This window comes from Phaenicophaeus curvirostris, chromosome 12, assembly GCF_032191515.1.
Source record: "Phaenicophaeus curvirostris isolate KB17595 chromosome 12, BPBGC_Pcur_1.0, whole genome shotgun sequence".
NCBI lineage: Eukaryota > Metazoa > Chordata > Aves > Cuculiformes > Cuculidae > Phaenicophaeus > Phaenicophaeus curvirostris.
This window is the reverse complement of record NC_091403.1, coordinates 13,940,046-13,965,077: the sequence shown is the minus strand read 5'-3', so window position 1 is coordinate 13,965,077 and position 25,032 is coordinate 13,940,046. Positions and strand designations below refer to the sequence as shown.

Sequence of the window (25,032 nt, the reverse complement as noted above, 5' to 3'; positions counted from 1 at the left end):
AATTCATCCCTGAGTTTCCTAGTTCTTAGCTCTGCTGATAGCTGGGCTCAGAAAAATGCACTTAGTGTTCATCTTACAATCTGTGCTTTGGCTTCTTTGGCGGTGTGCAACGACGTGCTTTCTGAGCAAACTGTTCTATATTTCCCCCCCAGAAAGGGACTGCGTGGAGCAGCGAGCTGTGGCTTAAACATAAGGAGCAGCACATGGTGATTCCCATTGTTTTAGTCTCTGCTGAGCAGTGCTTGCATTGACGCAGATGCTTAGGCAGTTTTTCGATGTGGGAGCACATTTTGTCTGTCTGAGTTTGAAAAAACTCTCAAAGCCACAGTCACAAATGACACAGCAAGTCTTTCTCATCCTAGAAATTGTGTTGTCACAAGAAATGAACAAAAGCTTAGTCACACCATGCTGGGGCACGGTCAGTGTGAGATCCCAAGGCTGAAGTAGTACTTTGGTGCTTACCCAAGTTGCACACTGATCCTTGGGGTGTAGTTATCGTTAGGGCATGGTCTATGTACCTTGTACTCCCCACAATTGCAGGGATATGTCTCTGGTTTATTCCTGCTTTAGTGTGAAACTGAAATATCATAGAATAGTTTGGGTCAGAAGGGACCTTAAAGATCATCTAGTTCCAACCTCTCTGCTATGAGCTGAGGGGTTTAAAGCAATACAAGGGCTGGGAATCAAACGTGTCAGGGTTATGGTTGTATATACGTTTTATTCCCTCTCCATTGAATAGGAGAATCTTCTCTTGGTGATACCTAGTGGGGTCTTGAGGTGAAGGTACCTGGCTGGAGAGCAGGGAGCAAATTCAAACTAGAAATCAACAGAAGGGGTGGCGGTGTGGAGAGAAAAAAAAAAAAAAGAAAAGAGTTGAAGAATCCAGAAAGGAGCAAAAGCTTGGAGTGAGGCAAGGCATCCTGCCTTATCTATAGTTTGTAAACATTACAAGGACAGGAGAGCAAATCTGAAAATTCAAAACAGTGGAACTTCCTTAACAGTGAAATTTCAAGATATGAGCATGTCTCATTTTAAAATGGATCGGTTTTCAGTGCTTTAACAGGATGTGGCTTTATAACCAGTGGTACCATGCATTAATTGCATCAGTGATGATTAAAGGCCTCATCATCACCGTTGTGAAGTCAACAGTGATGTTTCCATTGGCTTTACTCTGTCCTTTTGTGGGAAGATGGGATCTAAACTTTTCCTGTGAAACACTGCCTGTGGCAGCAAGGAATCCAGAAGACAAAACTTTTAAAGTAATTGGGCAATATTCATTACACAAAGCTTAATTAGTGTGTTGCTGTTAAGGCATTGAAGTTGTTGTTGAGTTAGTACTAATTAAATACCTGTGCACTTCCTGGCAGAGCTTAAGGAAGTCCTCAGGGATCTGATTTAGTAGTGGACAGGTACGGTTGGACTTGATGATCTCAAAGGTCTTTTCCAACCAAACAGTTCTATGGATCTGTTTATTCTGAAATATTTGTACATGTCAGACTTTATATGGTAACTAATTGTGGAGATTTTGAATTTCAAATGGTCTATATTGCCCAAAATCTGCTCTGCTTTTGGCAAGAAACCTATGTTGAGCAGCATCTGGTAAAAGTGGCAGTGATGCATTGAGGAAATACCGTGTCCTTTACATCAAGAGTGTTTTCACATTCAGCTTTGAATATAGGTCACATTCTGAGCATAGTCACCAGACATCATTAGAAAATATTCTCCTCCTATACAAAAAGGAGCAAACCCCATTGACTTACCAAAGAAAATAGTTTTCTTTGAGTTTCTGTGAAGGGTGTATGAACTCTGCTTTTTTTCCAGGTAGAATTTGAGAAAATGATACTGAAAGGTTAAAATTCATAATTTTTAGAACAAGGCTGTAACAGTTACATGATTGAAAATCCTCCGTGGAAGATGTTAAGTGTTCCACAGTCTGCCTTGAGGAATCATCCTACATCTCTTCCTGCAAGATAAGTGACCCAGTTTGCCCATGCAGATGGGTTGGATTTAGCAGAGAGGAGCGTGGAAGGTGTGGAGCAGATGTCGTTGCTGTGCTGCTTCGCACAGAAAAGGCTTCTCTTTTGTAATTTTCTTCTCTACTAAAATCTAGTTTGAAACGTGCAGAAAGCTGCTGGAGGCACTAGTGCTGGCTGCAGCAGGTCAGCTGTTGGGATCACGTGGTTTGTGTCCATCTCTTAGGACTACTTTTCTACTAGTCCTTTGTGGGTTAGGCAGACCCATTTGAGGTTACTGTATCATATGCTCTGCGCTTCGCCAGCTCTTGCAAACAGGCAGGAGTGGTTTACTTCTGTCAAAGTCCTACTTGCTTCTCCACATAGCATCTAGAGAAGTTCCTGTTTTGTTGGTTTCCCACAGGATACTGATTCCTCACAAGTTCATGTGAAGTTTGCATCTGTTTTATTCTGTCAGTACTTCTGAATGCACGTTTGAGCTTTTGGGGGGCTTAGGAAGATTGGGAGCTGGATACGATGCTGTAGAACTTGCAGGGAAGCTTGTTTTATGTGTATTGTTTGCCTGCCTTAGCTCACCTTGACTTTGCTCTGTGCCAATGTGCTTAATACTGCTACTGAATTATTTTTCTTTCAAACACAGCTGCAAAAATGATATTCAGATCCTTGTCATGTCAGAATTTTTTGTGTTATACCACTTGCTCTGTGTGCCATGTGAATGTCCTCATTTGCATGGAGAAAAATATTCCTTCAAGGCATTTAAAAAGAAAACTCATAAAGCAGATGAGGTGTAGTTCCTTTGAGTGGTCTCTGACAGCACACTCTGCCTGCCTCAGTTTGCATACTTAATTAGTCTTTATTGTTTTTTTCAATCTAGAACGTGGTCCAAAACCATTCCTGGCAAGGTTGAATTCTTCTCCAGTGAGGGTTCGGACACCTCTATTCCCATCCCCATCGTGCCGCTTCCAGGTGTAGATGACTCTTACCCACCCCAGAAGAAATCGTTTATGATGCTCAAATACATGCATGACCACTACTTGGACAAATACGAATGGTTTATGAGAGCTGATGATGACGTTTACATCAAAGGAGACAAGCTGGAGAACTTCCTCAGGAGTTTGAACAGCAGCGAGCCCCTCTTCCTTGGGCAGACTGGCCTCGGCACCACAGAGGAGATGGGGAAGCTGGCGCTGGAACCAGGCGAGAACTTCTGCATGGGGGGACCAGGAGTGATCATGAGCCGGGAAGTTCTGCGGAGAATGGTGCCCCACATTGGCGAGTGTCTCCAAGAGATGTACACCACCCACGAGGATGTGGAAGTGGGAAGATGCGTACGGAGGTTTGCGGGAGTGCAGTGTGTATGGTCCTATGAGGTAAGGATGAGGCTGTAGGGAATGAAGTGTGTGTATTTTGGGGGAGATGGAGGAGCGGCTGGGAGAGGCTGGCAGGAGGGACTTGTTCTACGTCTGTGCAGCAGTTTCTCCAGAGCTCACCTCCCTTTGCACCTTAACTATCCAACTGTACAGTTTCTGCACTCTTTGCTTCCTACAAGTGTCACCCTGGGAGAGACGCATGCAAATACAGAAGTGCGACAGTAAGGAGGGAAGTGGAGCCTGATGTTATGTGCATAGGGGTGACGGGAAGAACATTCGTCATTTAGAAAGGGAATGAGCTGAAATCAGAATGGCCACAAGTCCCTGCAGTCATGACTATCCATGCCTCTTATCTTTTTTATCTGGGTGTTTCATGCTGCCAGTGTGGAAAACAGATGATACAACTACTGTGCAACTTGCTGCATTGAAATTGCAAGGCTGGCAGATGTTTGCCCTGACAGTGACAGTTTTTTCACAAAGTACAGCCATGGCAGAGATGTCTCATGGTGCCTGGCACCATCACCCTGCGCACTGAGCTGCCTCCCAGCCTGCCCACAGCCCGAGTCCACTGCTGCTCAAGGGTCTTGCTGGGAGCCCCATCCTGCAGATGCCTGCTCAGCAGGTCTTTGACGTCAGGAGAGACAAGCCACTGCTCATACACCACAACTCAGGGTCTGCCCACACTGATGTGTCTGCAAAATTTGGCATCTTCAGGGGGAGAAAGGAAAAAAAAAAAGAGCCTCCAGCTTGCTTGTGGCAGGGCTTCCTGCTGGATGCTGGGGTCTGGTGGCGTCTCACAGGGGTGAGGGGGACTTCTGCTCTTTGAAGTGAGTCCTGGGTGTTTACAGACTGTCTGATTAAAAACACCTGGAGGTCTTGAGTTGCACTTTCTCCTGTAGTACCAGGGAAAATGCTGTTGGGTCTGCCTTAGAAATAAGGGAGAAATAGAGAGCAGAAATGAGTGTGAACAGTTTGTCTTTTTATACAAACATTTATGGCTTGTATGCAACTATTGCTTTGCCCTTTTATGAGATGTGGTAAAAAGGAGGATTCTTTCACCCACGTGACAGAGGAGCTGTGGTCACAGATGATGACAGATACTGCTGCTGCCCCACTCTTTCACTGGCAAAGACTTGTATTAAACTTCTGACACTGAATTTCTGCCCCCAGAAGCTGTTGCTTCATTTCAGTTCACAGTTCAGTGATGGGAAAGCCTCTGAGAAGGGGAAGGAGGTTTCCAGCTGCAGTAATTCATTCATATCTTTGTGCATTAAGACTTCCTGGACTAACAGTGGCTCTCCACATTCCTTGCTTACAGACCTGGAACTAGTTTATGCATTGCCAGAGTCGTGGTTAGCCCTTCATAAGTAGTCAGTAACTTTTTCCAGTTTTTAGCAGCATAAGATTTTCACTCTAGGCACTCTGAGTTGAAATAACTTTTGGTGTGAATGCCTGTACCATGTGGCATTTGATAACTCACTGAAAGTCAGCATTTATGTCCTACTGAAACCGCAAGGACCCTCTAAGTTCAGTGTGATCAAATTTTGGTTTGAAATAGACTGGGCTTTTCTCAAAATCAGTTTTGTTTGATCGGCTTCTGTTACATTATCGACAGAGATGGATTCTCCCAAGTGCAATCAGTTACTTAAAATTGCTTTGTGTGAAGTGCATAAACTGTAAGCTGTTCAGAAGTAACCTGTAAGTGTGAGATGTTAAGGCTCAGCTGTTTTGGAGAGAGAGTAGAGTTTTGATGATGAAAGCATGCTGCTTCTGCAAGAGATAGGTCCACTCTCATTTAGTTAAGGCTTTTCAATTTGAAAACCTGTCATCTTTTCAGTTTTTTTGATCTAGTCCTCTCATTTTCCAGACAACTAGATTAAATGTGGCTGGTATTTTATTTAAGATAAAGCAATAGCTGTGTGAAGTAACACAGCTGTAACAGCTGTGTTAGGAAAGCTTGGTGTAAAGGTGAAATTTTCCATGTCTTGTATGTTCTTGAATGTCAAGTAACAGGCCACTGTAAGTGAATTGCAAAGCATTGTGTTTCAGTGGGCTTCTGATGCAGCAAAAAGTTTATCTGTGCCTGGTCTGCTGGGGCACAGCCACCACATTCTTCACAATTCCTGTTGAAAAGAAAGCAGTGACAGCACAAGGCTCAGCACACAAAATGGTGCTGGCCTCAGAAAGCCCAAACCTCAAACTTCTCTGATTCCTGCACTTCATATTCTGGAGACTCTCAAGTGGCAGCACAAACGAGGAGCTCAGGTCTCCGCAGTCAACCCCAGCTCATTGGGTTTTGCTCTTGGCATCTTGGATGTGGAAAGCCCTGCCGGACCTCAGTGTGTGTGGCTTTTTTCCCCTGCACTGTTCTTGTGGTGGGCTCTATGCCCAGAGTCATTTTACTCATCTCCATGACTGTCACTGCCCCCTTTCTCTGATTTTAGGATGCCACAATGTCTTTACTGTGCTGCTCATCTTCCCTGTCTCTGGCTCTGGTGTTGTGCCCAAATGTGTTTCCAGGCCTGGCTCTATGTTTTTTTCTGCTCGCAGCAGTCTGTCTCAAAACCCTATTTTTCTTCCCTTCCTGTGTTTCTGTCACTTTGCTGCTCTCTGTGGTGCCTCTTAGACCACTTCATTAGCAGCACCAGTTATTGCCCATTTCAAGACGTGTAAAGATTTGTTCATGCTCTTCCTGCTGTCAGGAGCTTTTCAGCAAATACAGTGAAGGAATTGACACCACGATTCTTTGGACTTCCTGCTTCATCTTGCCCCAGAAAAGAGGCAGCAACAGTATGTGTGAGCTTGAGGAGAACTGAAGCGCCCTGGGCTCTGGGGAGCTTTGTCTGCAGCCTGGCTGCTGCATCTTCAGGACAAGTTTGCAGCCCGTGATGGATTTTAGGCTCCTGTGACCAGGCTTGTAGTTGTTATCCTGTTGAGATAGATCGAATGAGTCACAGATGAGACATGCCTCTTAAAATCTAAGTTCTTTATGGCAAGTATTATCATCATTGTAAAAACAAACCCAAGACTTTTACTGCTGTTTGACAAATAGCTGTAAAACTCAGCCCTCTATAGGGTGGAGCAGTCAAAGCTGCGCATTTTACACAGCACGTTGGAAGGAAAAAGTCATGAAAAGAATGAATGGAACTGTGAAATCACTGAGGCCTACAGATGGGAGCTTGACAGTTTATGAAGTGATGTAGAGCAGTCTTTCCTCTTGAAGAGGACAAAATGCTTGTACTGAACTTACTAGGCAGTGATTCTGCCTTTCTAGTGAGTATTGGGATTTTGGACTTCTGGTATGCTGCTGGATGTCTTTCTCAGAAAAGGTTTTCATATTTAAGAATCCCTCCTTCTCTCTTTTTTTCCCTGCTTGTAGTTCTAGTTCTTCCTATGTGGATCGCAGAGGCTTGCCAATTTTGTCATGTGCTGCTGTGTGGTCTTGGCTATTCAGCCTGCGAACAGGTTTCAGCTTTGATGACAAGCAATCTCATTTGTGATTTAAACAATCCCAACATATTGTTGATCTCATTTTTCGTTTTGAGTCTAATATTTCCTTTAAATGCACCTGAATTACAAAGCCATTGCTCTATATCTTTGGTTTGTTTCAGCCTTTTTTCATAGCTGCTGCTTCACATTGTTCTAGTTTGTGTTTAATATCCTCACCTTAAGACCGCTGGTAACTTTAATAGATGCCTTTTGTAGCTGCTAGAGGTCAAAGCAGTGCTGATATATGTCCTATTAATTTCTCCCATGATAAAAGCCTTCTGACACATTGCTTGGTGGTGATGCTGACTACTTTGTGTCCTACGGTGCAGTAGAAACGGCTGGATCCAATAGCGCAACTTAGGCTACCTCTAACCACTGGTGCAAATGCCCTGATGTTTTGTCTGTTTTTCCTGCTGTTCTGATTGAGGTGGTAGGAGAAAGTAGGTAAGAAGCAACAATTGTCTGTGTGGAGGGGCAGTGCTTTCCTCCAAGCCGACAGCAAGTACTCTTAAATGTCCTGAAGTGAGATAGGACCTTTTACAGCATACATAGAAAAGAAGCTGTGACAAAGGGGTGCCATCACATCAGGAAGTGTGGGCATCTAGGAAGACTATATACAACCTTTTGGAAGTTGGCGAGGGAAAAAAAGTAGAGCAGTGGTGACTCTGGATAGGGAGGGGCCTCTGGTTGAAGCAGAATTTGAATTAACATTTGTGTGGTCTTTCATCTGGAGTAATTGAAGATAATTGCTGCTCTGAAATTTGCTGAAGTTAAGAAAGTTCTTAAAGTGCACATTATATCTGTCAAGTACGTTGGCAGTGCCAGTACTGTTACTGGAATGGACTCTCCCATGGGCAAAACTGAAGTCTATGGTTTACTGTAAGACAGCCAGAGGTCAAAAAAAGATAAAAGTCCTGCAGCAATTATCAGAACTGAAGTACTGGGGACAGATGCAACTGTTAACCTCTAACCTACAGCTCCCTTGGCTTATCCTCTCAGAAGGAACTTTCCACATCTATGAAAAAGGAGATTCAGCCTGGGTTTAGCTGACTAATGTATAGCGCACAGCATGCAGTGACTTCAGCAAGAGCAGTACATCTCAGAGCAGGGCAGGACAGGATTTGTGGGGAGGTACTTTGGGCAGGGTGGTCTGGACAGTGGGGTGGACTGTGGTGTTTGGTCACTGTAACTCTGCAAACATTTGCCTTGGGCTCTGGGGAGACTGTACTTGTCTTTGTGCTGGAAGCATCAAGCTGATTCTGAAATTGGTTGCTCTAATAGATATACGTTGTCCTGGCTTCAAAGCTTGTGCTTTTTTTTTGGTGTCAGAGCATAGGAACTTGGCAGACCCCAACAGCAACAGGTACCTTATCTTGCCACGTTGAATCTCTTCATTTAGGAAACAAATTCATTGTATGTGTGGGAGAGGGAGGATACAGGCATGCCCAGTGTTTTATGCTTAAGCTTTCTTTAAGCATTAAATTTTATCTTTGAAACACTTCAGTGATGCCTTTTTGGCTTCAGAGTAAGTTGGAAGTGGGTAGCCATGCATTTTGGGGATGGATGAATGCAAATCAACCTTCATAGAGGTAACGAGGAATGGTATTTTGTCAGAGGACAAATGAGTAGGACTAGAGGAGAGCATTATGTGGACAAGGAAGGCTCAGTCTTAGACTAAAATACATGACTGATGTGACAGGGAGTCTGTGACAACAATAGGGGAAGCAATATGGTATGACCACTGTGGTCTAATTTAGTAGCTGTGTTTGCTGAGGAGGAGGGCAGAGAGGTCAAAGGATAGAGCAAAGGCTGCAGTTTGAGTTTGTGAAACCAAGGTGTGCATTAGGAGAGTTTGGAATAGGAGACAGAGATCTTGGATCTGCACCCAAGTCCTGACCTAGCTCTTTCACTTCAGAAAATTAAATATTTGAGCACCAAGTATTTCAAAGAGGGAAAACTGACTTGACATCACGAAGTCATTTATAATTGACTTCAGAACTCAGGTTAATAAAGGTTTCTTGTTTGCAGAAATCAAAAACCACTCTGTATATAGTGCTAAGTGTTGTACCAAAACCACTTGAGCCCGGATCTCACTGACTTTGTGCTGGCCATCATTTTAAAAGACTAAGGCTGTAATTTATGCTTCAATGTATATGCCTTTCAGGGTTGTAGAATCTGTTCGAGACTGACCCAGTTTTTGTGAGCACACAGTTAATCTGCCCCTAGTTAGCTGGATGACTTGATCTAATGCCTAAGATGAAGGTTGCTGAAATGGGGACTTCGATGGTGTCATGCAGACCCTAAGGAAGCTTTAGCCGTGAATCCAGCAAACAGAAGTATTACTGTTTCCCCCGTTATTGTCATCTTGAAGTGCAGTGGTTCAGTTAGAAATTAGGATCTGTGCAGCCTGTTGTGTTTAGGGAACGGGGTTAGTTGTTATCTTGGGGAGTCAGGGAAGGCTAATCCTTCGTTGCATGGCAGGACAAAGAACTCTAATAAAATAGCTCATCATCCCAGTTTCTTAATTAAGGCACTTAGAAGATACTTGAGGATTTGAATTTGTTCTGTAGAGCAGCAGTGGGGATAGGCAGAGGGAGGTTAAGGGTGAGACCAGAAGCATTCTAGTACATTTTTTTTTCTTATGCAATGGTGGGAAAACCATCTCTTTTGCAGGGTAGATTCTTGCTTTTAGGCTTGCTGGAGCTGTAATGCTTGGTACTTGGAGGAAATGTGATCTGAGCTGTGCACTGTACTGCCTCTTGTAGGCGAATCCTTCCTGACTGGAGACCTTGGAAGGACAATGGTTACATTCTCAACCTGACCAATACAAAACCCAGTAATACCTGTGTAATCAATTCTCTCCCGTGGGTCAATTATGTCTGACAAAACTTGAGAGTTGGCAAGTTTCCTTTTCCATTTTGTTTAGTGCTTATCTCTGTGTATAAAAGACGAAACTGGGAGAATAAACCACTTCATGGCTCCCTCTGTATAAACAGAACCTCTGTGAAATGGCCCATGTGACTAGACAGTAAAAAAAAGAATTGTCTCTTCCAGCTGAAGTGGATATGGAGTGTCTTCAGCTGGGGCTCTCAATATGGAAGTTTTTAGCTGATCTATATGTACTGGGTAACTGTGACCTGGATATTGGGGGGAACATAATTGTGTAAATTTGGAGAGAATATTTGCTTTTCTTCCCTGAATCTACTAAAGCCAAGTTCTGTGAGCAGCTTAAAGTGCCAGCAGCGTGGAGGTGTCAGAGCCTGTAAGCATGGGAGAGAAAAGCCAGATTTGTTTGCTTATGGGAAATAGAAAAGAGGTGCTCATGTGGGGAAGGGGCTTAATGTAAACTAGCTGAGGTCACTGAAAGGAAGGTAGAAAGAGATGCACTCAGGTCAAATGCTTTCAGTGCTAGTTGCATCATACTTGGAGTGTGTTGTTTTGAGAAATATTTTGATTTTTAAAATAAAAACTGTTGAATTATTGGAGAGCCTAAACAAAAGGTTGATTTTTAAAAAATGGATGGATGTGATGGGTTTTGATGTAATAGCTATCTTTACTTTTATAAAAGCAACTTAATATAAACCATTTTCTTTTGAACTTCGAGTGAATGAACACAGATAATTAGTGAGAGTTGCTTTAGACAGTGTTCACAGCCAGCCATATCGGTGTGTAGCATTAATCTGCCATGAAGGCTTTTTGCGAAGGTGACACATAGCAGGCTGGCACTGCGGTGCCACAGCACTGAACTGGCTGCTCTGAGCATCACCCTGGGCTGACATCTACTGGGGCAGTCTCTGAGGTTGCATTTATAGTCTGTACAATTACTTTGCCAGTTCACCGTGTTTGCAGTCACTACTGCTAGTGCTGGGAGATGTGTTGAAAATATCTGTTAAAAGCAGGTGACTCCTCACATAGCCGAGGAACTGCAAGTTCCTCTTTTGCTTCCCAGTTGCCTGCTCCTAAAGTGATTGTCCTTTGTGGTCCCTCAGTGCTGACAAGGCAAAAGATAACATTTGGTGTGCTGCTATATGTTGTTTTTTTATTACTTGCAGCTGCAATAACTAATGAGAACTATGTATCCCCGGAGTCTTCCTGTGCAGTGTACCCAAGTGCACTTAACATACGTCAGTAAGGAGCTTGGTTTTTGGGGCTGTGGTGGGAGAACTGTTGGCTCGTGGATGAAGAGGGAAGATGGAAGATCACAGCCTGCAGTGCTCAGTCCTTGCAGGCAGGTAGCAGTTTAACTCAGGGCTCTGCACTGCTGTCTGATGGCTTGGTGGATGGTGTAAGTATGTAATCTGACTACATGGAGGATTAATTGTCTGGGATTTGTCTAACCTCATTTCCTGTAGACATCTGATTGAAGAGCTGCTGCTATTTTGTTTTCTAAAATCATCTGATCTGGAGCAGAGAACTTTAGTTTTGCTTTGCTGGACTGTTGCACCACCCTTAATTAATCCTTAAAATGCTTAAAACATTTTAGCATTAATTTCCTGTGTTAAAAAGCTTATCTGGACTCCTGGCGGTGTGAACTTTCATGGTTATCAGCTGGAGACCTCTTAAATCTTGCCAGAAATCCTGGTTGACTGAAGGGTGGGGTTTATCCTCCTGTATGCCTAGACCAAAATGACCTTTATGTGTCACAGAGAAGTTTGGAACGTAATTGGAAGGATTTGGGGAACTAAATGGCTTTGTTTCTTAAGTCCTGGAGTTTCCGCTGAAAGTGTATTTGGGATCCTTGCAGCACTGAAAGTTGAGTTCTGGTTGTTTCTTATTAGTTTCTTACATAAAAGTGAATTTCTGCTGGTGCCCTGGTAGGTCAAAGCCTGCACGTAAACTAAATTGCTATTAGGGACACAAAAGTGGTTTTTTAGGCTCTTTGAATTGGAAACATATGTTTATCCATCTATACTTTCTCCACACTGTAGTGTAATACTTTAATGTGGAGTATTGTTGGGAAGAGGAAAGCCACTACAGCAAGCTCTCTTTTCCAAGTAAGCATTCTGCTTCGTGGCAAGCTTTGCACATTGCATGGTGCTGTTTAACCTGTGCTGCTGGCAGGGGCTTGCTCTCAAGGCTGCAGCTACCTCAGCGTAGGTGAAGCTCCAGCAATCAGCTTTTGCTCTTGGTGGTCTGGTGTCCTGGGAGCGTTGTTAGGGTAGAGCAAACCACTTCATTTAGCATCTGTTCTGGTTTATAGCTGAGAGCACAAGTCAGTACAGGATTGGAGCCCTAAATGTTTTGCAGAACTGTGAGATGAGGCTCCTAGAGCCAGGGCTTTAGAATCATCAGCTTAGAAAGAGGTTTAGGAAAAGGCACGACATGCTCTTGTGTAATGAAGGGAGCACAGGTAGGGTCATGCCCACTGGATCTAAGCTCCATCCAAGTCTCTGGGTTTAATCCTTCCAACTGAGTGGCTTTAAGGAGCTCCAGCTGAGTGCTGTATTTTTGTTCTTGGAAGCGGTCTTCAAAAGCATCCGGCACTCTTTGTGGATTAAGTGCAGGTTCTTAGAGGCTAGGATTAGCAATGAAATAAATGAGAACCTGTAGTTTGGACTCGGCAGAAAAAGGGTAGTAGAAAGCTGCTTGCAATTCTAGAAGTGCTACTGTCACCTTCCTGCTGCAATAAAGAGAGAAGCACCTTATCAGAAAATTCACCTACTTTCGGCTTGTCTATCCGCTCTGAGTAGGCAGCCGGTGCTTGGCTGCTGTGTCCTTGCCTGCTGTCCTCTTGGACATGCTCAGACCTTGTGTCAGTGCTCTTCCTGAAAGGCAAGCACAAGTTTGTTCACAAAAACTTGGTGCCTGCTCTTGTTCATTATTTGCCACTTCATATTGGTGCAACTGGTTAGAAAAGTGCTCCGAGAATTACAGCAGAGTATTAATGAAGGTTCCTCTGCTTATAGGCCTTCAATAGGTGTAATTACTTGGCAGTAGCTTCTTTAAACCTTATTTGAATTAAAGCTACGTGTTTTGGCTGGTTATGTCACCACTGTATTAGTGAGGAATGCAGGAGAAAGTGCTAGTTTGCATTAACTGAGCTGCTTTAATCCTTTGTAACCATACTTTTTAATATATTACTGTCTTACAGAGAGAGAAAACATTTGCCCAAAGGACACCAGAATTCACTGTCAGCATCTCTGCATAAGGGCAATGTTCTTTGTCCTTAATAAGGACCGAGTGTGTCCTTAGTAAGTGGGTGTTGAGAATTAATATTATGTGTAATTCTGCATGTATACTCAATGGGGAACTGTGTGTGTCTTTGGTCTGAGATTTTTATAACCTTTTCCTACGATCCCCTTCAATGTATGAGTGCGGAGTGGGTTAAATGCCTGACCCAATTTTTTTAATGGTTTCATACAGCCTTCAGACCAAATGCTTCACTAAAGCCACTCTTGTCTGACTAGAGTGACTCCACACGTACGCTTCTCACGTCCATTGTCCAGGTCAGCAAAAGTATTGTTCCCTTGCACATGTATCTTTGTCCTGACAAAAGTGACATTTGCTTAGCCTTATCACAGATGATTTGTAAAGAAACCTTACCCTTACCGTGCCTTGTTTGTTTAACCTTATCATAGATTACTTAACTTACATACTTGGTTTTTATGTCCTTTGATTGAAGACACTTCACTTTGCCCAAAGATGTTAGTAACCTTATTAAAAAAAAACAACAAACCAACCAACCAACATCTGAGAGACATTGGCAGATTTAATCTTCATAAAGCAGCAGGATTTTTGCTTTCCTGGGAATGTTTGTGAGCTGTGACTTCTCCTTAGGGTTGAAGTGTCCTGTGTACTCACTGTGAGAGCCTTTTGCAGTTGCACTTTGCCTTGTTGCTGCATTTTACTGGGCCAGACTGGGAAGCCATCTTCAGTCCTGTGAAATAATGTGTTTGGCTGAATCCTGAAGTTTGCCAATGGTATAATCACTGCTACATCTGCTTGTACTGAGGAGGAACCATCCACGTGGTTTCTTATCTTTTCTAGGCCAAAAATAGCACCGTAGCTCCTGCAGGCTTAAAGAATTAGCCTAATTGCAGAACTGAAAACTAGGGTGAAGGTGAAAAGTGTGTTTCAAAATATGTAAAACAGGAGCTGGGTGCCTAAGCATTAGGATGAAGAGCCTTTGTCTGAAGCTCTGGACAGTGAATCGGAAGTATTTATGACGATCGTTTTCATGAACGCTCTTGTAGGGGCAAGTATCTGCTTAATCACAGGTCGGTTCAAATTTAAGTTAAGCAGTTTAGTTCTTATATGGGAACTGCAAGCAAGGAAGATCGAAGGTGAGGGCAGTGTCATCTTCCTTCTGGTTGTAATGTGGCTCCTCCAGACCCCTGGTATGGGTCTGCTGAAGCAAATGGGTCACTTCTACAGCCCACGGCGTCTGCTTTGTGCCATCTGCCCTCGCAGTTCCCGGTGCAGAGGAAGTGTGAAATGTATAACCACGTTTATTCTGCTAGGTGGTCAAGGCCGTCTCCCTTACAGAAAATGCCTTGTTTCTGTTCAGCCAGCACAAAGGCTCTTTTATAGCTGCTTGGCTATACATCTGCCGAGGTGCCTCAGACTGTGTGCACTGGTTACTGTTTGAGCTCCGCAGGCTCTGAGGCTGTGATGCACAGTGATATGTTGTTTGTATGTTGCCTCCCTTTCCTATTGAGGATAGGGAGCTGTGCTGAGTCCTACCCTGAACAAAGCCTGTGTCAGTTATATGAAGAAACAGTAGCCTGTAGATTTTCCCTTTAAAATCAGGACTGGAATCCTCCTGTTTCACACCTTGAATTAAACATCTGAATTTGGCAATGTGACTTCAGGACAATCGAACTTTCTCTAGGGACTTCCTGCTCCAGAGACAGACCTGACTTGAAAGACAGTGTGTGCACCAGTGTAGAGGGCCTCCTGTCCTTCACAGGGTGCTTAACCGACTTCATAAAGTTTTCAAACTTTATTGCAACCTCTGGATTTCCCTATGTTTTCTCCCCTCCCCCGTAATATTTTTTTCTCCTGCACATGTCCTTGTGCTCATTTCACAAAGAAACTTTGCTGAAACTAGTCCTGCCCAGAAATCCACACTCATCTATTGAAATGTAGGGGAGGGAGTGAGAGGAGGCTCTGTAAGCTGACAAAGTCCTGGTGAGTTCTGAATCTGATGTTTGTCTCCTTTGGCTTTCAGACACAGAAACATAGAATGTCTTGGTTTTCTGTGTTGGTTTCTTTTAACCCCACAAAGCTATCGACAGCTCTTCAGTTCCGTTCCCAAATAGCATTCTGATGCTGTCACTGCTGGCTTCTGGACTCAAAGCAGAGCTTGGGTGGAAAAACAACTTTTCATCAAATTACCATTTAATAGATCTCATGGGATAAAGGAAGAGCACAGGAGTATTGTGCCCTGTTTCACCTTAAGCTCTTTGCTTTGATGTTCATGTTCTCTTCTGCTCCATTAGCATGGATAAATATTGAAGTCTGATAGCTGAATGTGGCAAAAGGTGACTTGGGGCAGATCCATGGTATGTTCCACCACGAGTCCCTGTCTCTCGAGAGCAGTAGCTATGCCCAGGCCCTGGCATCGAGGCCCAGCTCTGGCTTGTGAACACGTGCCTGTACTTGCTTTCTCCTCTGGGGAGTATTTCTTTCTTGTTGAAGCTCTGTTTAGGCTGTGAAGATGCATTTAGGCTTTTTGTGGCCTCTTTCACAAGAGGGTGAGAAGTTAATTTTCAACTTAATTTTAGACTTGGTGTCAGTCTTGAGCAAGCTTGAAGAAGTGTGGTTTTGACCTTGCTCGCAGGGAAACTTAGAGGAACCTGATTTCCCAGTACATTGAGGGAACTCTTACCTCGGGTCTAGAATTTTGTGCTTCAGCATCAAAGCACTTTGTAAACCTTTCCCATGCTTCCTCCACTCTGTGGAACGACTGTTCTCCCCACATGGCATGGGGTTATCCCCAGGGCACCAGAGGAGGTACTGTCAGGGCAAGGCGTGGAGTGAAAGAGGTCCTAACTCTATGTCCCGCAGCCAAAACACACCTTCCCTCTTTCACTAGTTGCTTCAATTAAAATTCCACTACTGGGGCTGATGTGAGGGGAGGCAGGAGCAGACTTGTTTTCAGGAGGGAGAGAGATAATCGAATTTTCTGCTGAAATGGGCCTTTTCCAGGAGCAGGCTTGGGAAATGTCCCCTCCCCACCAGTTAAGTGCAGTAACAGGTAGAAGTTGCAAAAATAATCAGCATTGTCTTGCTTCAGCTCCCAAAGGACATCAGAGAGTGGTGAACAAATTGAACTGCGAGTGAAAAGCCCTGCAGAGACAAACCAGTAGTTCTCAGTCAGCCCTTCTGAACCATGGCCTGAGGCACTCATTGAAAATGATTTCTTGATAAAACACAGGGGAGCCAAGTGTGCAGGGGTGCAGAAGAGGCTGCTGGTGCCGGGAGAGAAGTGGAAGAATAGAGAAGAACCTCCTAAAGGTGAAAGGTGGTGTAAGCCGGAGAGCCAGAGTAAAACCAGGGGGGGTCATCTTCATGTGGTGGACTCCAAGCAATTTCAAATATTCTAAACAGAGGTCCCGTGAGTAGAGATACGAGGGAACCAAATTCCTTTGGCATTTGCAATATCAGGCTGGCTAAAGTAACTGCTCTTGTGCAACGCTCTGCTGAGTGGCCGTTGCTTCTTTTGTAACTGCTACTCAGAGTGAACTAGTTTCTAACAATGAGTCCGGCTGCCTGTATAAATCTGGGGGCTGTTTTACAGGTGCTAAAAGGGTGATAAAAGTTGAAGTCAGAAGAGCTGAGAGTAGAGGAGAAGCAGTCACTTGCACTTGCTGAAGAAACTGTCTCCTTCAGGACTGTGAGGACAATGTGAACCTTAAACTTGCTTAGCCTTAGTTGCAGGTGTATGGTGGGGCTAGGCAGAAGATGACCGAGATATGTTTTCGGAAAGGAAATCAGTCTAAAATAAGTGCAAGTAAACAGTAGAATGTTAAAAAGTGCAAGGTAAGGAACAACCTGCTGTTTTCCCTGGCTCTTGCTTGACACAGCTCTAACCCGTAAAGCTGGAAATCGTATCTGATGGGCTACAATAACCATGTTTTTCTTAGATGTAGAACTCCCCTATGTCTGTCTCCCCTAGGCAAGGAGGAATACCTGCCAAGAAAGCAATGCACTCTGAGACTCAGCTGCTTTGGCATGCTAGCAAAACCATCCTGCACTAAAGTGACAAGCATGATGCCGATGGGACGTGTTCTGGTATGACATCTGATTTAAATCTAAGTGGGAGCACTCATGCAGCTGACTGATGGCCAACAGAGGAAAAAAAAACCAAAACAAACCCTGTGAGCAGCCTGTATTGTAGCTGGTATAATTTCATGCCTAGTTACCATGTAAAACGGTCAACTCTTCATCCAAAAATGAGATTTGAAAGTGACTTCTTAGAGTACATTTTCTTCCCGTCCAAGCAGAGAGTATGCAATGAACAGTGGCTTGGATTTTGTTTTCTTTAGTAGCCAATATGATGTCACTGCTTGTCTTTGTGTCTGCCTCTCTTTGTACGGTGGGACAAAAAAAGCCACTTCCAATTTGGGGCTGGTGCCAGTTTTATCAATATGATGATTATATGGAGAAGAAAGGAGCTGCAGTGGTTCTGGTGCTGCCTCGGTGGTATGGCTATCTCTTCATATGCCGGTTAGACTCCCCCAGCTGCCACATATTGTGTTGGAAAGCGCTCCCTTTCATGTTACTGTGCGTGCTCGTGCACTCTGTGGTTAGCTAAAGTAAATGTTCACATCCTTGTGTGTGCTGGAATGTAACAGAATTACGTAAAATATTCCAGACCCTCTTCCTGAGCATTGTCACTGTTCTGGCGTTGTAACTGTTCTAGTTCACTTGGATGATGCTGTTGTGGGTTTTTTAATTTTTAAGTCCTTAAGTGTTCTGTGGAGTTACTGCAGTCCTTTCTACATCAGCCTTTGGGACTAAAACCATAGCTATAACTTTGAAACTTGGGAATATTCATACAGACTCAGTCCTGCATCTCACACCAGACAATAATGAGCACTGAAAGCTAAACTGAGCCCATTGATATGTTGATCATCAGTACTTTTTTCTTTCTGATTAACATTCAGCTTGTGTCTTCTATAACGTTTCAGGCAAACCATGGGATTGTCCATTCTTCATAGATCCAGTTGCTCGGTGGGTTTGAGCCCATCCTGCCAGACAACTTGCTGGCACTGTATCCTGTTAGGGCAGTAGCCATTGTGGCCCGCGGTGCTGTGGTTACGTGTATGATCCAATTTGGGTTGTTTTTCATTCCCTGAGAGTGGTCCTAGGCTGAAGGTGACAGACTGACAGCGTGGAGTGAGTTCCTGTTGTGTTTGATCTGCTGCGACGTGGAGTCTATAATCCCATAAGGATTGCTGCGTTCCTGCTGGAGTCTGTGTGTGCAGAGGTCTGTGTACCACAGCCTTTGCCTTGGAAAGCTTGTGTACCAGGGGAGGCACAGTAGGTGACAGGACACCACACAGCAGCATTGAGCAAGGATAGATACAGATATTTTTAATTATGTTTAAAGTTAAACCAGATTCCAAGCTGCTTGTCTAAATTGAAAAGAAACCTGGTCTGTGTGTTAGGTGAGCTTCCTGGCTGCCCTTTTGGTCAGGCTGGCTGTTTTGGGACCCTTTTGGCTCTTACCTGCCCTGTTTGCCTTGTCACCACCTGTGTGTGCTGCTGTGGGGTAGCCACTTTGGTTGTCCCATGAGTGGCATGGAGGAGCTCTGCTGAGGGGGAGCCCAGGCTTGCTGGAAACTCCAGCCACTAAAGGAGGCAGGCCAGCAGGATCTCAGGGGTTTGGGATAAGCTGTCCTGTGTCTCTGGGGAGTAAGAAGATATTTGAATGAGGCATGCAGTTCTAGGAAGGCTGGCACCTTCTGTCCCATGCCTTTGCTCTACATTGCCAGCTTTTGGCAATTGTCCTTTAGTCTTTGAGAGTGGAGACTCAAGTGTGCTAGTTAACCAGGCCAGGATGGCAAACCTCCTTGGGTGTAAGGTACAGCAGATGTCATACTGGCCTCCCAAAAGGGCATCAAGAGAGATTTGTGTCTAGTAGCGAAACTCACCTTCCCTTCTGCTGCCCAGCGCTTTGGTCATGGGTGAAAGGTGCCAGGATAGCCCGGGAATGTTGTTGCCATGTAATATCAGTGGAAGTGGGAAATTCATAAGATCTGAAGGGGGATTAAAACATAAGGGCATACACAGAGTGCTGGAGCACATTCATCTGTAGATTGTATGTTTCAAAACAGAGCTACCACTGACCAAGGCTTTATCTGGTGGGTAAATGCATGCTTGCCCAAACCACAGCAAATTAAGCAGAATAGTAATTTGGAAAGATGATGAATCACTGTTTCTCTGTCTTCTATTCGCAGGGAAATGTTGGAATGAGTAGGGATTTGCACGTGTACGTGTGATACACATATACATATGCACCTCTTCTTCCTGTGGGAGAAGGTATGCTACAGTTGGTGGTGGGGAGATGCTCTTCTAGCGGTTCTCCTACATCTTGTCTCTGGGAGCTCTTGGAAGCTGGATACATCGGGAGGAGTGGGGAAATGAGAAGGGCAAGGAGTGAAATAACATGAGGCTCACTGAGGCTGTATTTCTCGCTCTGCAATAAGGATGACCTTGCTGGCTAGATTGATTTAGGTTTACTGCAAATCTCATCTAGTCGGCAAGCTGCTGGAGGAAACTGCTGGCAGTGTCTCCAGGTAACAGTAATAAAACTCTCAGTGATTATAATATTTAATTTATAAATGAATGAAATACATAGGAAGTGGCTGGAACAGAGTGATTGTATGAAAGGGCAGGCAGGCAGCTCTGCTTTGTGGGGGAAGAGCAAAGGCTGGGCATTGGCTCAGGCTTTCCAGTGCTCTCCATGGGCAGAGCACAGGATGTGACTTCTAGGAAATGCAAGATGAAGTGGTCTTTGTTTGGACTGGCCACACAATCCCCTCATGAGCAAACACTTTATCATGCCAGTTAGGCTGTGATGGGTGATGTCTTACAGTAGGAGGCTTGTTGCTCAGTATAACTGCTGCTGCCTTTATGGCCAGGGAAAACCAGGCGGTGAGATTGCTTCAGTGCTAAATTCGCTGTTAAAAGACCTTTCAGGGGAAGTCCTTGTGGCAGAAGGCTTTCACATTTATTAATTGGTCTGATTTCTCTACCATGTGAATCATTCCTAAATCATTCCAAAAGTAAGGAGCAGGGTCCAGGTATATTTAATGGCATAACATTTGAACATTGTAACTACACAGAAATGTCATAGAAATGCCTTTTGCAGTTGCAAAATGGAGTGACTTTTTTTTTCTTTCTTTCTTCTGGCATTTCCTCCTGTCCCCCCCATCCGCCAGCAAAACCTTGCTGAACATGTCTGGACATGAATGTTATTTTGTAGGGATCAACACACAATCTCGGAGGTTAAACTTGCTCTGTAAGGTTTTTGCACTCAGATTGAGCTCTTTTGTACATGACATTTCCTGCATCATGGCAACTAGCTTTAAAAGAAGTGCTTAAGGAAGACTTAACTTCACATAAGCGAGGCTGGACTTAGCTTGAGCTTCCTTTTTGAAGTGTCAGTGTCACTTAATAGAGCCCTTAATGCCTTCCTCAGCATTGCTGCCTGTCCCTTCCCTGGTGTGTGGGGTAGCCATGAGCTCCATGGATGCAACCAGGAAATTCTTGCTTTTGTGAGTTATGGGACTGCCTGTCATGCCTGAGATAAATGTGTATCTTTATGTACTCCTCAAGTTGTGCATCATACCCCTTTCCTACAACAAAGGCCTCCAATTTGTAACTTGCTGAGGACACCTCTTAGTCAAGGAGAACTTCATCCAAGTAGAAACTCAACACAAGGCTTTTCTCAGTACTTCTCTCCCAGTTGAAGCCTATGTATACTGTATTTTTTAGACTCTATCCATTCAAGATTGTTGCCATTAGGACTTCACCTGCAATGCATGGAGTACGCACAGCGCAGCATCACACCCTTTGCTTAATGTAAGCAGCTGGCTTGAGTTGCTCCTCTCCATGCATTTATTTCTGTATCTTCTCCCCACCCTCCTTTGTTTTTTTTTCTTTTACAGGTTTTGGCCACTGCTTTTAAAATCATTCAAATTTCCATCAGCACTAGAAGAGGCTAACCACTGAAGCTGTCTTGGTTTTACTGCTACTCAGGATGTCTTTTTTTAAGTATTTTTTTTTTCTTTCCTTCTTCAGTCAAGTCTACAAAGAATACTCTGTTTTATGTGCTTTATATGTGTGATTTCTCCTTAAAGGACAACTCATTTCCTCTACTTTAGAGGTATTTTCTTTAAATCTGTCACTTCCTGTCTCTTCCCTGGCTGTCTCATATGCCAGTTTTTACAATTTTTTGTAACTGTTCCGCTCATTAACTTCTCAGATCCTTTGGGAATTGCATTTTGCCCAGGTGAGGTGAAACTTCATTTTTATTCTCTGGCAAGAAATATTTGATGATTAATTCAATTACTAAATTGGCTTCTAAGCAGAAGCAGGATTGGAAAACTGAAGGGGAATTAATCATGTCCGCTTAGCAGAAGGGACTTGAAAACCTGGAGACTGTACTAAAGATGTCAGTGAAAATTAAACTGCACGGTAGCTAACAAGCTTTTAGTATTTTATCATACATTTTTTTTGGTTTCTTGCTGGCTTTCACTGTTTTTCACCTGCTAGAAGAATAGACAGTTCCCTCCCAAGAAGAGAGCAAAGTCTCATCTCTGGAAAACACTAACCAACTGTAAAGGTGAAACCTCTGGGCTTTTGACTGAACACCTGAACATTCATGTACCAATGCTAAACACATGCAGGGGGACACAAATGGGACGAGACAGGCCCTTGTGTTGCTTTTCAGAAATTAAATATGTGGTCCACAATCTGTAGCAGTTGGGAGAGTTAAGACTTAGTCTATGAGCTTGTACGTGAACAAACAGGAGGAAAAGTTCTGATCCACTTCTTGTAGCCTTGGTGCTCATAGACTGTACCAAGGCTGTTGTCCTTGGCGTGTCCTGCAGCAAAAGAGCTGCTTTTGCATTTGGGTTCCTTCTGTAAAACCGGCCTCATACTTACAAGTGTTTCTCTTGAACTTTCCACAGAATGTGTACCTCAGTCAATTTGGATTGAATTGTCATACAATCATAGAATCATTAAGGTTGGAAAAGCCCTCTAGGACCATCCAGTCCAGCCGTCAGCCCGACACCACCATGCCTACTAAACCATGTCCCCAAGTGCCACGCCTGCGTGTTTTTTGAACACCTCCAGGGACAGAGACTCCACCACTTCCCTGGGCAGCATCTTCCAATTCTTGACCACTCTTTCGGTAAAGAATTTTTTTCCAATATCCCATCTAAACCTCCCCTGGTGTAACTTGAGGGTATTTCCTCTCATCCTATCGCTTTGTTACTTGGGAGAAGAAAGCAGCACCCGCCTTGCTACAACCTCATTTCAGGGAGCTGTAGAGGTCAATGAGGTCTTCCCTCAGCATCTTCTTCTCCAGACTAAACAGACATTCCTATAACCCCTGTGCTCCAGACCCTTCCCCAGCTCCGTTGCCCTTCTCTGGATGCGCTCCAGCCCCTTGATGTCTTTCTTGCAGTGAGCAGCCCAAAATTGAACACAACATTCAAGTTGCAGCCTCACCAGTGCTGATTACAGGAGGATGATCTGTTACCTGCTCCTGCTGGATGCACTATTTCTGATACAAGCCAGGATACTGTTGGCTGCTTTGGCTACCTGGGCACACTGCTGGCTCATGTTCATCTGGCTGTCAACCAGCACCCCTGTCACTAATGTATGCACAATAGGACAGGAATTCTGCTAATGGAGAGCTGAGTTCAAAACAGCAAGCATTGCATCAGATGGTGTTTAAGATTTAGGGTCTTCGAAATAAGACCTGGCATAAGGTTGAATTTTCCTCTGATGTAAATGAGTGTAACTTGACCAGGGAGCAAGGTTATACTGATTTACATCAGTTAAAGATTAGTCTTAGAAATCTTGTTTAGGACTACATACAAGTACTGCAAGAAAATAGTAAGGCCTGAAGGATGTATGTGTTCAGCATTTTGTTAAAACAAATGGAGTCCCTTTTGAAAAAGCTTCTGCCTGCAAGACTTCATGTCTTGGTTACAGTGAACTCAACTTCATGGGACTCCAAAGGCATTATTACAACTTCTGTAATTACCCAAAATAGCTGTTCTGTACGTAAGATTGGCATGATATTAAAGCTCAGTGTCTTGGGCTTTTGCAGGACTCTCCAGTAATGACTCTTCCATTATCTAGCTAGGAATCTCCCTTTGAAATGTATAAAGCCTTTTATAAATAAGGGAGCTGGGGTGTCAAGCTGTGAAATGTCTGATTTTTATTAACTATGTAAGCTCTGCTTTTGGTAGGAGATGTCAGTAAGGTCTTGCATATACTGTGACTTGGGAAGAAACAGAACTTAGGGAGCAAATTCTATATTTGGAGAGGCAGGAGAAGCAGTTTTATTATGGGTTGTTACTGGTTTTGCCTGCTGTCTCCATTGGTAGGAGAAGGATTAGCACTGTTGTGGCAGTGTTTGCATATTAGATTTGATGTTTGAAGCTTAAATTATGTGGGGGAAAGAAATGAGAAGTTATGGACGTGAAAATGCTCTTGTATAGATAAAACCACTGAAGTTATTCCAAACATTAATAAATGTCATTGCTTATAAAATGTGCATATAACCTTAAAGCCTCCAAAATGACTGTAACTTGATATACTTCCCTGCAACTTCTAGATAAAGACATTGAGTTTTTCTGCATCATTTGCCATGTGTTAATTCAGACATGCAAATAATGACTGAAGATCCTTATTTCTATAGCACAGGAAGTATTTTCTGAAGTACAAGCAACCATAGAATCATAGAATAATCAGGTTGGAAGAGACCCACCGGACTTATATCAGCATTGTATTGCTGATTTGAACATGGAACTATCCTTTGAAAATCCTTTTTTGCTGGATAAACTGTCTCCAAGTGCAAATCTTCTAGTTCCTCTACTCAGTTCTAATTATTCTTGCAGTTGTTTTTCATTAAGTGTTAGTACTCTGAGAACTGCAGTTTGTTGATCATTTTTCCATTATTTATATAGCAATTTAGCAGAGTTGCTAAAAATGTAATCAGTTTTGAGTATTGTCAGTTTTAAGTGTATCAGGTGTAAATGAAAACACAGCTGTGGTTCATGCAGTCACTGTACAACTGACTGGTTTCATACTTGCACAATTGAAGAAATTAACAGTTCTCTTCTACAGGTTGTACATAAATTAGGGATGTAAAATGCCTGAGTCGTAAGTATACATTAATTGTATGCACAAATTAATGAAATACCATCTTGCTGAAGCGTCTGTAAAGCATTTGGTACCTGATGTGGGCTGAGACCTACAGAGGGGACAAGTAATGAGAAAAACTAATTATACTGTAATACTGAAATTTCCTAAATGGAACGGAGCAGGGTGTTTTTGTCATAGAAAAGAGCAATGGGACTGGAGCTGGTGTTTGTAGACTTTACTTTTTTTCTCCCTTGAAATCTCAAGGAAGAACCCAAGACTTCCTCCTTGCTAGTCCTGTAGTATCACATTCTAGAAATTTCTGTGCACCTCAGCCACTTTTTCAGTGGATGTTTCATTAATCGCTTGGGAGATCCACTTTTTCCCTTTCAGTTATAACCAAATAGCATCTTGTCTTAGGATCAGAGGAGAATACATTATTTACATTGTTAGACAGTCCCTTCGCATTTACATTATTGCTTTACAAATATTTGTAAGCATTTCAGTAGATCATATACCATGCCTCCTTTCAAACTAGTGACGTTACTCCTCCTTTGTCTGTCTGTCCACAATCTGCCATATACTTGGGTAGTTTGTTGCTGTTGGGTTTTGCAGCCAGCTTTCTGGCAGGAACATCTGTAGAAGGTACAGTTTTGGAGTAAATGTATAATTTTAGCTCCTCAGCTCTGAACATGGGGATACCATTAATGTATCCCAAAGCAATAGCCTTTTTGCTGTGTTGGTGAATAAGTTGCTTTGTAGCTTACACTGTAAGATGTAAAAACATTACGGCTCTCCATTTGTGGGAAGGTCTGTCAGGGATTGTTAAACATAATGATCCAAATGCAATCTCCAGGTTAGGAAAC

At 43.4% G+C, this 25,032-nt stretch overlaps 1 protein-coding gene across 1 annotated transcript in view; it reads left to right on the top strand.

Annotated features, from left to right (window-relative positions):
• CHSY1 (chondroitin sulfate synthase 1) overlaps positions 1–25,032 on the top strand; it is a 76,936-nt gene that overhangs the window by 5,892 nt on the left and 46,012 nt on the right. The window contains exon 2 of the mRNA XM_069866348.1: positions 2,848–3,343. Coding sequence (XP_069722449.1) covers positions 2,848–3,343 — 496 coding nt within the window. The remainder of the gene's footprint in view (positions 1–2,847; positions 3,344–25,032) is intronic.